The 17,093-nt window shown below is 40.9% G+C and overlaps 1 protein-coding gene across 4 annotated transcripts in view; it reads left to right on the top strand.

Moving 5' to 3' along the window:
• GK (glycerol kinase) overlaps positions 1 to 14,452 on the top strand; it is a 144,580-nt gene extending 130,128 nt beyond the window's left edge. For 3 of the 4 annotated variants that reach the window (XM_063953465.1, XM_063953466.1, XM_063953467.1), the window contains 3 exons: positions 101 to 187; positions 6,430 to 6,516; positions 13,981 to 14,452. In XM_063953465.1, coding sequence (XP_063809535.1) covers positions 101 to 187; positions 6,430 to 6,516; positions 13,981 to 13,994 — 188 coding nt within the window. In that variant the 3' untranslated portion in view covers positions 13,995 to 14,452. The remainder of the gene's footprint in view (positions 1 to 100; positions 188 to 6,429; positions 6,517 to 13,980) is intronic. The other variant, XM_063953468.1, reaches the window with a different exon arrangement.
• The last annotated feature ends 2,641 nt before the right edge of the window (positions 14,453 to 17,093 follow it).

Raw genomic sequence — 17,093 nt, forward strand, 5'->3', positions numbered from 1 at the left:
TAGAAGCTATGAGCAACTTCTCCACTTTCTCGCCAAGATTTGATAAATCTCCCCACATGTGCTGATAAGTCTTCAGTTCTCTCTCTCTCTCTCCTTCTAGAAAGTGAATTTCGTTACGCTCGATGGAAAAAGGCAGTGATTAAATCAATGGGCTGGGACAGTGCAGAGCCTGCAACCAATGGCAATGGTAACTTTTCTGTTTATATAAATTCTTATCCAGCGTGTTTTTCAAATCCAGTGCTCAATGCATAATACTTAGCATGTTATGGGAAGAAGTGTTCTGTGTTATTGGTGAATTTAGAAGTGTTTTTACCATTCATTGCCCATCCTGAAGGCTGAAATATTTCAATTGTTATTTTAATACCATATGTGAGACCATTCATATTTCTCTTCATAGTGGTTATGTAATGACTATATGGTCTGCCCTCTCATCCATTCTAATATGGAACCCCATGTACCTGCCCACATTAACAGGACATGACAGGAGGTGGGATACTCAAGAACAGTACTAGTTTTAGGTTAGCTGTTTCATCAGTAGGCCCAGTCCACGGACGTGGAGTCCAGCTTTGGACATTACAGGTAGCCAACATAAAGATGCAAGTTCTTTCACTTTCAAGTTGGTGTTTAGCGACTGATTTATTTAACCACGAGGTTGAGGTTCTATAGGTACAAAAAATACATAATTACCCCCTATGTGCAGCTGCCCCTATTATGCCAGCATGCATTTTTTTTATTGCTCCCTTCATGAATGGGTTGATAAGCCCCAGATTCACAGTGCAGTCATTTTCTCTTGTGTAATGTAAGACTGAGGACAATGCTCACTTTTATAGACTCCGGATTCCACCTGTATTAATCACAAAACAAAACCCGCAGCATTAAATTCTACATATATGCCAAATAAAGGCATAGCATAGGCTATATTGTTTTTGAAGCCCTTATATAGTGCATATTACAGAGAATGTCATAATCTGTTCTATCAGGTCAGTTTTGGTCACGTGCAATTCATCTATAGACTATGGGAGGAACAACAGTCTCACTCTCACACACAATTTCTCATTGTTTGTTGTTGTTGCTCCTTAAATCATTTAACCAGAGACCCAGAACAGGGGTCTTAATGAAGTAGGCATCACATAGGGCTGTAAGTAGAAAGAAAATATATATTTCTCATTATAGAAGAACACAGCAAACACAAGAGATGCACACAAACATATATTGTATAAACATGTGATGCGATACTGTTTTATTACTAGTTAATAAATTGTTTAGCAAACCTATGCTCCTCTCTCCACCTAAACTCAATGTATGTGTTCCATCTCCACCTTTCTCTGTGTTGCTGGCTGACTTAATGGTTTTTACATTATAGTAATCTAGCTTTATAATCTTATGTACCTGTAATACCACTACCTAAAAGAAAAAAAACACACAACTCCTCTAGTGCTGTCCCACACTAACCAACATTCCCGATGTAACAATCCACACCGATCAGTCTATGCTCTGATTTTCTATAGGCATTTTAGTTGACCCTGTAATAGACTAGTTTGGATATTTTGAATATATTTTACCAAACTAGTGGCATAGATGAAATGTGTATCTTGGGGCACTAGTGTAACCTGTAGATCTGAACACCTGGCTAGTTCTGCATGTGGCTAATTTCCCAAAATTACTTTGCCTAATTCTGTGTGTAACAGAGGAATCTTCTTTGCAATAGATTTCCCTGGTCATGTCTTGCGTGCTCTATCATTATCTCTACTGCGATGCTTTCCTATATCTATTTACTGTTCTGTAATAAGATATATTGCATGTAGTGTGCTATTGTACTATATACGGTTATACGAAACAACAAAGTAGTTCTCTTTTTTTTTTTTTTTTTTTTTATTCCGTTAATGCTCCATGCATCAAGGTCCTTCCTACAGAATCTCCGTGACATGGCGGAAATTTTTATATAGTGATGATTCAGGGGCTGAACTACCATTGGTGCAGCTGGTGCATTCACCAGGGCCCCTACTGCTGCCCAGACCAGCAATGAGCTATCTCCTGACAGACCATTTTGAACAATGGGCCCCACTGCCTGAGGGACCTGCTTCTTACCTTTAGGGAGGCAGGACTGGCCTTTGTGTGTGCCAGATTGATAGTCCCTTACCTTAGGGAGGCAGGGCTGGCCTTGTGCGTGCCAGATTGATTGTCCTGCCACCTATCAGCTCTGATAATCTCAGCCAGATACTGCCTCTAATTAACAGACAACTGTACATTTTTTCTTATTCACTGCTGTCTGTAAATTAAAGACAGCAACAAACGGTGTAACTGGCACTGGCCGAGTCTGCCCGACAAGTGCCAAACTGAGGAATGCTTAAGGGCGGGGGCCCCTGTAACAGACAGAGCAAAGGCTGCTGTGTTCCTGCCCCCATCAAGGTACATGCCCCCTATACTCCGCATTGCGCAGAACATTGTGCTTGTACACCTGTGACTGACTGTCTCTCCCGTCACCCTCTTCTTGTCACCCTCTGCCTCCTCTCGCCTTCCTTTGTCACCATCTGCCTCTCCCAGTCACCCACTGTCATATAGCAATATTGTGAACTTGGGTTGGGCTGGAGGAGGGGGGACCAAATTATATTTTTGCACCTGGGCCCACTACTCACAAGTTCTGCCACTGTTCAGATTGAATCTGCACATATAGAAATCGCTATCCAACTTTAGCTAGCAATCTGTATTGTCCTAATTCTACTAATTTGCATTCAACAACTGGTGCAAACCTTAACGCCAAGCCTAGGGGATTCTAGAAACTCCATAGACATGAATATCTGGACTGGCCCCAGCAAACTGTTTTGATAACTGGTCCCTGAAGCACTAAACAATTAGAAATATACTGTATGTTACACAATTGCGCATTGCTTGAACAGTCATAACTGATATTTAAAGTAAAATTTTAAAAAAGCACTAACCTTACTTCAACAATTTAACAAAATATTGACATAGATGTAGGTAATTTATATTGATATAGCTGAGCTCACTATAAGTCGGTGAGATCAGTTCTTAGCATAGCCAGTTCTGCATCCCACTACTTTTATTCTCTGTACTTATTTGAATAACCGCTATTTATGTTGAGATGAGGATCTTAACCAACAACTAAAAATGTCCTCTTAATGAATATATTACTATGCAAATTAATTACCATTCAGGCACTTCCAGAAAAAGATCAATATTATAAGTTACTCAGTTATATTCGTATGGTTTATACAATTGAAGATAAAAGTTCTATATAAGAAATCCATTCTTTTAAATAGAACGATCAGCGTTTCACCTACTGAAGACAGAAATTCAACAATTAATATTAAAAGGGGTTTTGTTTGTGGCACATGCTCTTTACAACAAACAAGACCTTTTTCTTTCTTATTGGACACCATTATCTAAATCCATAGAATTAATTGCGTTCCTTCTAGTTCTTTCTCTTTTATGATTTACATTCACTAGCAAGAAGAATCACTTTTATTAATACTGAAAAAAAATTTTTTTTTTTTTAATATTAAATTCTTTGCTTTCAAATTCTTTGTAAAGGCAAGTTGTGTCAATTTTTTTCCCCCATTTCCACTGCATTACTGGAAAAGTCATAGGCATATTTTGCCAAATGTAAACCACCATTACCATACCCTCCAACTCTGCCTTTTTAGCAGGTACAGTACCTTTTTTTTATGGTCTGTACTGATTTTTGGTTATTCAAACTACCATTAAAAGTATAGGAAAAGGGGCGTGGCCACACACCCTTCCCTAATTTGTACCGGTTTTTATGTGTAAAATGTTGGAGGGTATGAATTACCATGTAATAAAGAGTCCTGATGCGCCATCTTCGTCATCATTAATTCAAACCCCAATTTAAGCTAAACTGAGTGTTTTAGGAGATAAACCCAAAAGTTTTCTTTAAGGAAAGGACTGGTTCTAAAGTGGTAGATTATGTTGATATGACATGTACTTTATTGCCTAGTATACCTCTATTGATTGTTCTGCCTTTGGGCATACTTTTGCAGAGCCATCTTCCAAGGGCGGAATGTAGGAATGCTTTTTGATATGCACAGGGTGGACTATATGGGACGTAGTTAAAATGCCACCAGACGGAATCCCGAACAACGGCATAAGACCGCCATCAAAATCCCAACGGAGGCCGGGATCCCGATCGTTCTTTCAGCAGGAGGTGGGAGGTTAGGTTTAGGCATTAGAAGGGGGGTTAGGGTGCAGGGACGGGAAGGGTATGGTTAGGTACTAAGGAGTTGGGGTTAGGCACTAAGAAGGGTAGGCTAGGTTTAGCAAAAATTGGGGAGAGTTAGGGTTAGGAACCCACAAGGGAGCGTTGGGGTAGGGGAGGGTTAGGTACTTTCTGGAGGGGCTGTCGGATTTCTGATGGTCGGGATGCCGCTGTCGGTTTTCTGACCGCCGGCATCCCGTCCATTGGGATATCTTACTGAATCAGACTAAAGAAGTGCAACTGAACAAATTGAAACCATTCTGTGCCATGTATAATAAATTAGATCCTATGTCTTCTAGGTCTGCCTCCGAGAAAAAGAGAACAAATAGCTGGGTACTTCATCTCAATAGTTTTTAATTGCCAGGTTTATAAGAAAAAAGTCTGCCCTCACTCTCCGACAATAAACTAAGGACAACTTACCATATCAAAATGTTACAGATGGGATTTTGGATCAATTGTTTTGCTGGGTCACTAGTTTTGATGCCTGACGTTACATGCCCCCCTCCACCATATCTGTCCCCTTACTACTCTCCCCCCCCCCCCCCCCCCCCACACTTCTTCAGGTTTATTATTTCTGTACTCCTTTCCCTAATTTTTGTCACCATCTCCACAACCTCCTTCTGACCCCGCTCATCTCTCTGTCCCTTACCCCTTGTCAGTCTCACTCATCTCTGTCTCTAATCCCCCCAAAAACCGAGAGGGGGCAGGGGGGCTGATGATAAAACAGAACTGTTTCCCCCTGTCATCAGAATGCGGGTGGTGCTGGCTGCATATGCTGACAGGAGGAAAGTAGGAATGACCATCAGCCATCAATGGTCGATGGTTTTATGTTCGATGGCAGATATTCAATGGTTGTACGACATCGACAGCAATGGCTTAGTCAGGGTGGACTGAGCTAAGCACCAACCCTTTCCTGTTTGGCTCGCCATATGTTATTCTCCACAATAGGGATGGGTGCAAACCCTTGATGGTTTCTTCACTATAGTTTTATGACATCACTGTTAGCCACCGATGGCACTGATGACCATTCTTAAGGCCCATACACACTTGACGATAAAATGAGCGACGTCGTTCATTTCAGCCCTCATCAACGACGTCGCTCATTATATCGTCAAGTGTGTATGCATCCGACGACCACCGATGCGCGGCCCCGCGGGACGTTAACGACCCTCGCTTATCTGTGGAGCATGTATGCTCAATTTCCACTATGGTCGTTACCGACCAGAGACGTTGTTGAATGTGTATGGTGTGAACGACCAACGACCAAGCCACTGTTCACCAGCCTTGTTCCCAGCTCATTATTTTAATAAACTGTTCAGCTTGGATGCTTCAACGATGAATGGTCTTTGGTCGTTGGTAGTGTGTATGCTCATGTCGTTTGCTCAGCTGTTCAAGGGAAGTTCAAGGGAAGTTGTTAACGACGTGTGCATCGTCAAGTGTGTATGGGCCTTTAGAAGGAGCAGTCCTAGGGGACAAGACAGAAGTGAGGTTGCCTTCCTGCAGCCGGACACATACTGTAGGAGATTATATAATAAAATATTTTTTTTTTTTTTTTTTTTATTTCAGACAATCCTCTAAGTTAAAACTGGGAATTTGTGCATGAATACACTTAAATGTTATGCAATACCTAAACTACAGCAGCTTGTTGTAAGCACTATGCCAGATGTACCAATACCACAAGATGACAAAATAACGCAGGCAACATTTGTTGTTGTTGCAAATTGGTTTATGGTCTGGTCTTCAACAACTATTCCTTCTATTATTAGAAGCCTCCTGAGAAGTAAACAAACAGAAACTGTCCCCACACTTTACATCATTACTTTATTTGCCACAAACAAACCTATATGGTGCAAGTCTTCCAGTTTAATCAAATTCTGCTCCTAACAAATAGAGAAAGAGATCAAAGACTCAATACATTTGGGGACCCAAAAAGAGCCTTTGTGAGGGGTCTTTATTTTAAAGAACCCATCTTTGTTGAATTCTGGCATATTCGTTATTTTCGTGTTTACTATTTAGCTCTGTTTTGTTTATGTATATTGTAATGGAGGCTTAATGAATCATGTATTATTACTTGTTACTGCTTGTAATTTTTCTTCTGTTGATCTTGGTTGATTCCTATCACCAATCATCCAATTTTTATATTTCTCCCCTTCTGTCTTGCTTGAATGGAATCCCATTGCGCTGGATGTCTACAGGTGACTATAGTATCTTCTCTAGTCTACCTCTTGGTTTTTATTTAGTGAGTAGCATGGTAATCTTAATCGGAGCAAAGTACATTACAGGTTAGTTATTATTCTCACTAGATCCACCCCCCCCCTTCCACCCCCATTCAAGGTCTGTGTTTTTCCCATATAAGTATCACATGATAAACATTTATTTCTGTAGACGTTGCCATTTTTTTCTAACAGTCTGATTAGTAAGAAAATAAATATCTGACAGTGATCTCCTGACCATTAGCTGAAATGATGTAATGATATGCAGTTACCACATGGGGTTGCCATATGATCAAATATCATGTACAAAATTATCTCATAGGATTCTATTAAGGTCTGCATTCTGTTGTGCAGAAATACAATCAAGCTCCTATATAAGACAGTGGGTAAAGGGTTGCTAAATTCAGGTTTTCCAATTGTCCTTCACATTCAATTTACTGTAAATGCAAGAATTTCTTTATAATCTGTGGAACATTTGTAATACTTCAACCAAGTTAGGACCGTTTATTGTTAATTAAATCTAACCTTAAATATTTTTGGAAAGGTTCCTTCTGGAATTTAATGTTGAAGTAGAATTTTGTATCAAACCATAACGTGGCCTTTATTATAATTGAATTAATATTTTAAAGGAGCATTAGTAGCAGAACCACAACTACAGACCATATTAATTAAAAAAGAAAAAAAAAGAGAAATGTGATAGTAGAAATTAGTGAAGTTGCATCTAAATGTGACACAAATTGAGTTTTGCAGAGTACAGTAGCATGCTATTTTGTAGAGTATGTGAAGTACCTAGCAATACAGTCTGAGGTTTGCTGGTCCTTTCTACAGAATGTCATTCCACATTGTATTTTAGAGAATTTATATTCTAGGACTATAGCTCTGATAGTGATTGGCTAAATCTGCTGTGTGGTTCTCAGAGAAGCATGTAAGAACACATAGTTATCACTAACTGGTCCATTACACATGCGACACCTCTAGTTTCCACATGTTTTAAGTAATGGGCTTATTTATTATTCAGGGCCTGATGGGCTGCCTGGTATTCAATAAACATCAAAAACTTAAATTTTTTGAGTTTGTCAAATACTAGGCAGCCCAGTTGGGCCACTAGTACTGAGTGTTACTTATAAGATTACTGGAGCCCTGTTCCTTCCTAGCTCTCCACACTGAGTGGCCTATGGCTGTAGTCATACCCAGTAGTAGTGTTAGGGATTGTTGGGATAGCTGCTTTTAGAAGCACCAAAGCAATATGGAATTGCTTTGGTAATTAAGCATCCATCGCCTCAAGTCTTGGCAACTTGGATACTTAATCATGTGTGGGAGAAGTCAAATATTTTTTGAACAGTTTTACTCTACTTCTGAGTGTGGCACATAAATAGCTCTTGTACATAAAACATTTAAGACGACCTACTGTGGAGCAAATGCTGTTGCTTTTCACAGGCTTCTCACTGTTTATAAATAGAAATCCTATTTAAAAAGTGCATTCAAATGAAGCTTGGGGTTTTAGTTTCTCATCCTTCATTTGGGGTGCTCCTAACTGGCCACGCACAAATGAGTTTATTTAAATTACTTTCTTCTACAGGGCAATCGAGAACATCGACTTAAGGCCCATATAGACGGGCCGATGCGGGGAGAGATGTGTGCTGAGCGAACCGCTCAGCACACATCTCTCCCGCCGCTCAGCACAGCGCGATGTGTGCTGAGCGTGCGGGGGGGGGGGGGGGGGGGGGGGGCTGCTCACTTCACCCAGCGGGTGAAGTGAGCGACCCGCTAGATTGGCCTGCACGGCAGGCCAATCTAGCAGCAGCGATAGCGATGCGCGGGGCTGCGCATCGCTATCGCTGTAAGGGGTACACACGGAGCGATCAGTCTTATATTCTAAGCAATCTGGTCAGATTGCTTAGAATATCGCTCCGTGAGTACCCCCCTTTAGAGAGCTATATCATGTGAAAGCTGAGAACATTTTAGTTTTAAATCCTCCATTGTGATAGTAGATGTTTATCAGATAACCCTATTGTCTATTACTAATGTATCCCATATGTCAGTAATTTTGTACCTAACGGCTACTAATGTCTAAACTCCCTTCCCGATTTATCTGCATGTTTCTTACTAACACAGTTATCTGTTATGCTAAAATGAATGAATATGTCTGTTTTGGCGGTACATGGGCTACAGACAGAGAAGCTCTGCTCTAGACCAGTACAATGTAGAAAAGCAAACTTTTGCTTTCGGAAGAAATACCTCATGGAGGTTCTGCATAGAGCTGAAGTCACGTACGGGTGGGGAAGTCTACTCATGTTGTCACATACCATGCTTTGTATTGCTAAATTATTAGTTATTGCAGAACTCGGTGGCCAGAGTTACTTTATAGATGAAGGAGGCTATCAAAGATGAGGTTTTTACTTTACTTTACAATATATTTTAGCATCACATTAATATTTAATTTGTGAAAAACAAATATAGTTATTAATAGAGAAAGTAAAAGCACGGATCTACAAGTATCACAAGTTCTGCTATAAATCCAGACTTCATCCAGTAAAAGCAAAATATGCAAACCTATGTATGGAAAGGATCGAAACTGTCCTTCATAAATTTGTGCAGTTGTCATTATTTACTATTCACAATACCAGCGTAGATAATCTAAAAGAGACTATTCTTATGACCAACATAGTTGCATCTAGTGGCAGAATGGGGAGTTGAAGTCACTGGAAAACCTGCAATACTGCAAGCAGCAATGTTAGGTGCAGGTGCCTGACTTTCATAAGCAGAGTATATTGTGTAACTGCATACCTGCCAAAGTACCAAGTCCAGATTGCTTTGCTGTCCTCTCCTACCTGTCCTTGCAGTTTTGACTAAGTACTGCCGATGGTGACTTAAGCCCTGTAATGTTGGAATCCTGTATGGAAAATTAAAAATGTGTTGTTTAACTTCTAAAGTAATACAAAGCAGGTTCCGAGAAAGGTTAGCTTCCAAAAGAGTTGTTGAAAGCGCAAATCATTGCTATACCAAAACCAGACACAGATCCCACACATAGCTATTTTCAGATTGCTGTACTAAATTGCCAGAACTGCCTCTTTATTGTTGTTTTAAATTCTGATCTCAAAATGTGTGCCAAACTAATTGCTTACAGGTTATGGGGTATATGCAATTGCGGTCGAATTGCCGCAAATGTCGAAAAACGGGGCATTTTCGACACAAAAAAATATTCGACAATGCAATACATATTTGCCGACAAAAAAACGGACTTTTCTGATTCGACTTTTTGAAATTCGACAGTTCACAAATTCGACATGTCTGCAATGGTAAAAATGCGGCTTTTCGACAAAAGTATATTCAATTGAAGAATGTCGATTCGACAACAGTGCTTTTCAACAGTAATTTCGTCAATTTCATTCCGCCTCACTTTGCTGGCGGAATCTAATAAAAAATGTTAAAAACATGTTTGTTTGTTTTTTGTGGTTTTTTATTGCTAATAGCATATCTATTTATATTAGAAGGGATTAGGTACTTGGTTTGTCTGTTAAGGCCCGTACACACTGGTCGATATATCGGCCATTCTTTGAACGGCCGATATATCGCAGGACCGTCTTCCAGTGTGTACAGCAGATACGTCTGTGAACTCCGTCGTTCACAGACGTATCGCGTCGGCCGCGCAGCACAGCCAACAGCCAATATATCTACCGATATATTGGCGCGTCGCTGTGTGTGTACGGGGCGGTCGGCCGACCGCCCGTACACATGCTGCGGCGGCCGACGGTGATTGACAGCTGAACTGGGCGGGCGTGTGTACACGCCCGCCCAGTTCATGACGTCAGTCCCCGACGGATCGGGCAGTGTGTATGCTAAACACACTGCTCGATCCGTCCATAGATATATCTGCAGATCATTTGATCTGCAGATATATCTATTAGTGTGTACCCACCTTTAGGAGACACAACTATTATTTATATATTTTTTAAAATAATATATTTTTTTTTAACTGACTAAAATAGAGAGAGCATGGTTTTCAGTGGGAATGGGTTAAAATCCAGGGGAAAAATTGCGTGGGGTCCCCCCTCCTAAGCATAACCAGCCTCGGGCTCTTTGAGCGGGTCCTGGTTGTAAAAATACGGGGGGAAAATGGACAGGGAATCCCCCGTATTTTTAGAACCAGCACCGGGCTCTGCGTCCGGTCCTGGTGCAAAAAATACGGGGGACAAAAAGCGTAGGGGTCCCCCGTATTTTTTACACCAGCACCGGGCTCCACTAGCTGGAGAGATAATGTCACAGCGGCTGACCGCGAGTAACCTCACCGCTGACCGCAAAGTTCCCACAATTGAAGATAATGGAGTGGCTTTGCGATGCGCTGTCTGCCAGCTCAGACGAGCATAGCCAATCAGGAGAGTGCCACGACGTGGCGCTCCCTGATTGGCTGAAGGGACCCTCTGTGACAGCAGTCACGGGGGGGGTCTCAGCATTAGGGGAAAGGGGTCCCATGTGTAAACATGGGACCCCCTTCAGTTCGTGGATCGGGTATGCGGTTTGTTTTTTTTGCCAAGTACGTGGATTACAAAAAAAGAACAGGACACACTGGATTTAGGTGAGTATAATTTTATTTTCAGGTACCCCGGATTCTACTTGGAGACGTGGACAGAGTCGGCGTGTGAACATAGGTAAGTATGTGTGTGTCGGCATGTATGTAATAAAGTTGTACTTTCACGGTGTGCGTGTCCTGTTTTTATTTGGGTATTTTTTTTGCAGAAGAACTACAGGTACCAGCGGGCCCGTTTCCCCCCCTGCATGCTGGTACTTGTGGTTCTCCAAGTACCAGCTTGCGGGGGAGGCTTGCTGGGACTTGTAGTTCTTCTGCAAAAAATAATATTCTTTGATTTTACACAAGGCTATCAGCCCCCCATCCGCAGCCCTTGGATGGGGGGGGACAGCCTCGGGCTTCACCCCTGGTCCTCGGGTGGCTGAAGGGGGGGGGACCCCATGATTTAAGGGGTCCCACTCCTCCAGGGTACCCCGGCCAGGGGTGACTAGTTGGGGATTTAATGCCACGGCCGCAGGGACCGGTATAAAAGTGTCCCCCGGCTGTGGCATTATCTCTCCAGCTAGTGGAGCCCGGTGCTGGTGTTAAAAATACGCGGGACCCCTACGCTTTTTGTCCCCCGTATCTTTTGCACCAGGAACGGACGCAGAGTCCGGTGCTGGTTCTAAAAATACGGGGGATCCCATGTCCATTTTCCCCCTGTATTTTTACAACCAGGACCGGCTCAAAGAGCCAGAGGCTGGTTATGCTTAGGAGGGGGGACCCCACGCAATTTTTTTTAGGGTTTTTTAACCATTTTTGTGCCGTCCGAAAAGTAGAATCCAGGACGCACTTATCCGTCAATTGGTCCGTTTTTCCACAGCGGGACTGTCGAATCTGTTTTTTATTGAATATGTCGAATTCCGGCACCCGCCGGCCGGAATTCGATGGTCGAATTGTGTCGAATTTAAAAACGGGTGAAAAAAAGCCGCAATTTACCCGGAATTGCATATACCCCTATGCCCCTTTTATTCATTACCTGGTAAACCCAAATCAAGTTGGGTTTATCATGAGGAGTTAGGCCCCAGACAATATTAGGTGAATCTTTAACATTATCGAATCCCATATCTAGAATCATAAGCCATGTTTGATCAATACATTTGATAGGTTTCATTAAGGATATTTGAAGAAAGTCTTGAGTAAATTTGAATTCTCATGTAGATTGTTAAACCCAATCCTAACCTTGTACTTCTGTCCAAGCTTTTGTTTAATTACATTTTAAAATAAACAATAGTGTTTGTATTAAACTAATTTTCTTGGCCAAAGCCCTTACAGTCACGCAAAATATTAAGGTCACACAAATAAATGGCACACCAACAATTTGTTTCTTTTCTGAAGGTACCATGATTTTCGTAACCAGCCCTCCATTCAACTTTAGATGTTATAAGGCAGCCTTAGTCCATAATCTCAATACAACTAAGTCAGACGTACTATAGTACATATCCACTTTCCTCGTAGTCAACACAGACAACTTAAAAATGATTTAAAATATACATAGCTAGATCAATATTTTTATTATTTAGATATCCAAAGCTGGTTGTATATGGCATTGTTTTTTTTTTAAATAAATATTATAACAGGGTATCCATTCCCCCTGAATAGTTAGTTATTTTGACTGCTATAACTGCATCCCTACATACATGTCTAAAACTTTTTTTACAGATATTTAAAAATGCAAAAACAGTATAAAAGAAAAACTATTTAAAATAAATTTGTTTTACATACAGTAGATGTGTACTGAATAACTGACATAGTGAATCCTAGTCATGCTTTACCAGAATTTTAGTACTTTATTTGGATAGGGTACACACCGCTAAAATGGTCATCAGTAATTTTCAAAAAAAAAAAAAAATAACCAAAAACCTGCATATCAATAATCAGTCATTAATCAGAAAATAGAAATTAATAGGGATATACTCCAATAGTTAACAGGATAATGTTAAATTTTCCAACACTATAGCATCCAAATAAGATTATTCACAATAATGTATTAGCATTCTAATGCATCTTCACTATCAATGTCTGCTTCACATTCGGTAGCAATTATTATAAACTCTGTAAGGAGGCAAAAATGCCATAATAACTTTGTATTAATATAAAACACATAACTAATGTAATTTGACTGTTCTAAAAATATTCAGCTCATGGTAACTGTAAATAAATAGATTATTTTTCTCCTAAGCTTAACCATTTTGTGTTCCTGCTATATGTACAGGTTTTAACCATACGGACAGGTTTGTCACCTTTTTCTTAAAATATGGAAAATGTATTTATTTACCAAACACACTGTTTACAGGACGCGATTGCCGAGTTTTCAGCTGTCACTACAAAAAGAATTTCTTTTCCTTGGTTTACACAAATCTTGTGACATTTTTAGTGCACTGAATTTATAAATCCTGTTACTGTGATGGGGTAACATTTAAATAAGGATAAGGTCAAGCATAGTTAAATTGAATGCAATTGTTATGTAAAAAAAGGATTATTTTCTGCAAGAACATAAAAATATTTATACATTTCTGAATGCAGTTGCCATATGAAAAATGTCCCATATTTCTCAGCAATAACATCATCATTAACGTAACACTCAAGAAATTAAAAGCAATAAAAAAGCTCTATTCACATGTAATTTAGAAAAAAAATCTGTCAAAATATTTACTTTATTAAATTTGTAAATGTTACAGTGAAACAGAAGTCACAAACAGCATTTAAAGTAGGGCCAAACATTTACAAAAAAAAGTTTAAGGCATCTAGTAAAGCAAGAAATCCTTTTTTTTTTTTTTTCATATCGTGAATAGTTTGATTTGCATGAATAAACATTGTATGTTATTCTAGAATGTTATTTTTGTTGCTTACTAACATCGTGTACATTTTGTCCTGTCCATCAAATTCATCTAATGTGTACTCCTATTTACATATACTTTCTATTAACAAAACTTTATTTTTATTTTATTTCCCCCTTCTTTTAGGACTTGACAAATAACTGTTTATTTCTGCAAGTGCTTGAATTGGTGGTCCTTTTTGGATTCTTGTTTTGCCAACCAGTTAATATATTTTAGTCTGGAAGAACTTGCCAATTGTGTAAATAAACTTTCAACCAATCATTTTTGGACCCCAGCAGCCTCTTTCTACTGCTGTTTTGCAGACATCTCCTAAACCAGATTTGCCTGTTATCTAATTTGTGGAGGGTTTTCTGCTGACATCAACTTTTTACAACGAATGTACAGAAGAAATATTTATCACTATAAAGATGACAACAGTAATGAAGAAATACTTTTTGAATGTTACAAAATGACTTTTGAAGATAAATGTTTGCACTTGGAGATTAAAAATAAAATCATTGTAATTATTATCACATTTTTCCCCAAGTAATATATAGGAAATCTGTACAGATATTTTTTGAAGAAACTGTAATTAATTAAAATAACTCCTATTTTATTATTCTGGCACAAAAGTGAATTTTGTTGTAACTTGTCATTTTCCTTTAAAACACTCAGTCTTTACATTCCAATGGCTGTTTACCTTTAAAGTCAATTTCCATTTTTTGTTTTTTTTAAATACTATTCTATTTATGGTATCTTGCTCAATAGGTGAAGTATGATAACTATTAGTGAAAACATGTATCATACAAAAAAACTACTATTGTTATAATAGACGTTGATCAATCTTTGAACTCTGAACTGATCCAAGTCTTGCAAATTATACAATAAAAACAGATATTTTGGGATAGGTTATATATTATGACATCGCAAATTAAAGTAACCTAAGTGATCCTCCCCTCCCCCACTTTTTATATTTATTTTTATTAATGTTTTCCATTTGTTTTGGCATGTATGTCTAACATATTTCTCTATCGTCCTAGTGGATGCTGGGGTTCCTGAAAGGACCATGGGGAATAGCGGCTCCGCAGGAGACAGGGCACAAAAGTAAAGCTTTCCGATCAGGTGGTGTGCACTGGCTCCTCCCCCTATGACCCTCCTCCAAGCCAGTTAGATTTTTGTGCCCGGCCGAGAAGGGTGCAATCTAGGTGGCTCTCCTAAAGAGCTGCTTAGAGAAAGTTTAGCTTAGGTTTTTTATTTTACAGTGAGTCCTGCTGGCAACAGGATCACTGCAACGAGGGACTTAGGGGAGAAGAAGTGAACTCACCTGCGTGCAGGATGGATTGGCTTCTTGGCTACTGGACATCAGCTCCAGAGGGACGATCACAGGTACAGCCTGGATGGTCACCGGAGCCTCGCCGCCGGCCCCCTTGCAGATGCTGAAACATGAAGAGGTCCAGAATCGGCGGCAGAAGACTCCTCAGTCTTCTAAAGGTAGCGCACAGCACTGCAGCTGTGCGCCATTTTCCTCTCAGCACACTTCACACGGCAGTCACTGAGGGTGCAGGGCGCTGGGAGGGGAGCGCCCTGGGAGGCAAATGAAAACCTATTTGGCTAAAAAATACCTCACATATAGCCTCCGGGGGCTATATGGAGATATTTAACCCCTGCCAGAATACACTAAAGAGCGGGAGACGAGCCCGCCGGAAAGGGGGCGGGGCCTATCTCCTCAGCACACAGCGCCATTTTCCTTACACAGCTCCGCTGGTCAGGACGGCTCCCAGGTCTCTCCCCTGCACTGCACTACAGAAACAGGGTAAAACAAGAGAGGGGGGGCAAAATAGTGGCAAAAATTATATTATAAAAGCAGCTATACAGGGAGCACTTATTATAAGGCTATCCCTGTCATATATAGCGCTTTTGGTGTGTGCTGGCAAACTCTCCCTCTGTCTCCCCAAAGGGCTAGTAGGTCCTGTCTTCGTTAAGAGCATTCCCTGTGTGTCTGCTGTGTGTCGGTACGTGTGTGTCGACATGTATGAGGACGATATTGGTGTGGAGGCGGAGCAATTGCCAAATATGGGGATGTCACCTCCTAGGGGGTCGACACCAGAATGGATGCCTTTATTTATGGAATTACGGGATAGTGTCAACACGCTAAAGCAGTCGTTTGACGACATGAGACGGCCGGACAATCAGTTAGTGCCTGTCCAGGCGCCTCAAACACCGTCAGGGGCTGTAAAACGCCCTTTGCCTCAGTCGGTCGACACAGACCCAGACACAGGCACTGATTCCAGTGGCGACGGTGACGAATCAACCGTATTTTCCAGTAGGGCCACACGTTATATGATTTTGGCAATGAAGGAGGCGTTACATTTAGCTGATACTACAGGTACCACTAAACAGGGTATTATGTGGGGTGTGAAAAAACTACCTATAGTTTTTCCTGAATCAGAAGAACTAAATGATGTATGTGATGAAGCGTGGGTTGCCCCCGATAAAAAGATGCTAATTTCAAAGAAGTTATTAGCTTTATACCCTTTCCCGTCAGAGGTTAGGGCGCGCTGGGAAACACCTCCTAGGGTGGATAAGGCGCTCACACGCTTATCTAAACAAGTGGCGTTACCCTCTCCTGAGACGGCCGCACTTAAAGATCCAGCAGATAGGAGGATGGAAAATATCCAAAAAAGTATATACACACATACAGGTGTTATACTAAGACCAGCTATAGCGACAGCCTGGATGTGCAGTGCTGGAGTAGCTTGGTCAGAGTCCCTGATTGAAAATATTGATACCCTGGATAGGGACAATGTTTTACTATCTTTAGAGCAAATAAAGGATGCATTTCTTTATATGCGTGATGCACAGAGGGATATCTGCACACTGGCATCACGGGTAAGTGCTATGTCCATTTCGGCCAGAAGAAGTTTATGGACGCGACAGTGGTCAGGCGATGCGGACTCAAAACGGCATATGGAAGTTTTGCCGTATAAAGGGGAGGAGTTATTTGGAGTCGGTCTATCAGATTTGGTGGCCACGGCTACAGCCGGGAAATCCACCTTTTTACCTCAAGCTACTCCCCAACAGAAAAAGACACCGACTTTTCAACCGCAGCCCTTTCGTTCCTTTAAAAACAAGAGAGCAAAGGGATATTCATATCTGCCACGAGGCAGAGGAAAGGGGAAGAGATACCAACAGGCAGCTCCTTCCCAGGAACAGAAGCCCTCCCCCGCTTCTACAAAAGCCTCAGCATGACGCTGGGGCTT

This window comes from Pseudophryne corroboree, chromosome 2 (assembly GCF_028390025.1).
Source record: "Pseudophryne corroboree isolate aPseCor3 chromosome 2, aPseCor3.hap2, whole genome shotgun sequence".
NCBI classification, from domain to species: Eukaryota; Metazoa; Chordata; class Amphibia; order Anura; family Myobatrachidae; genus Pseudophryne; species Pseudophryne corroboree.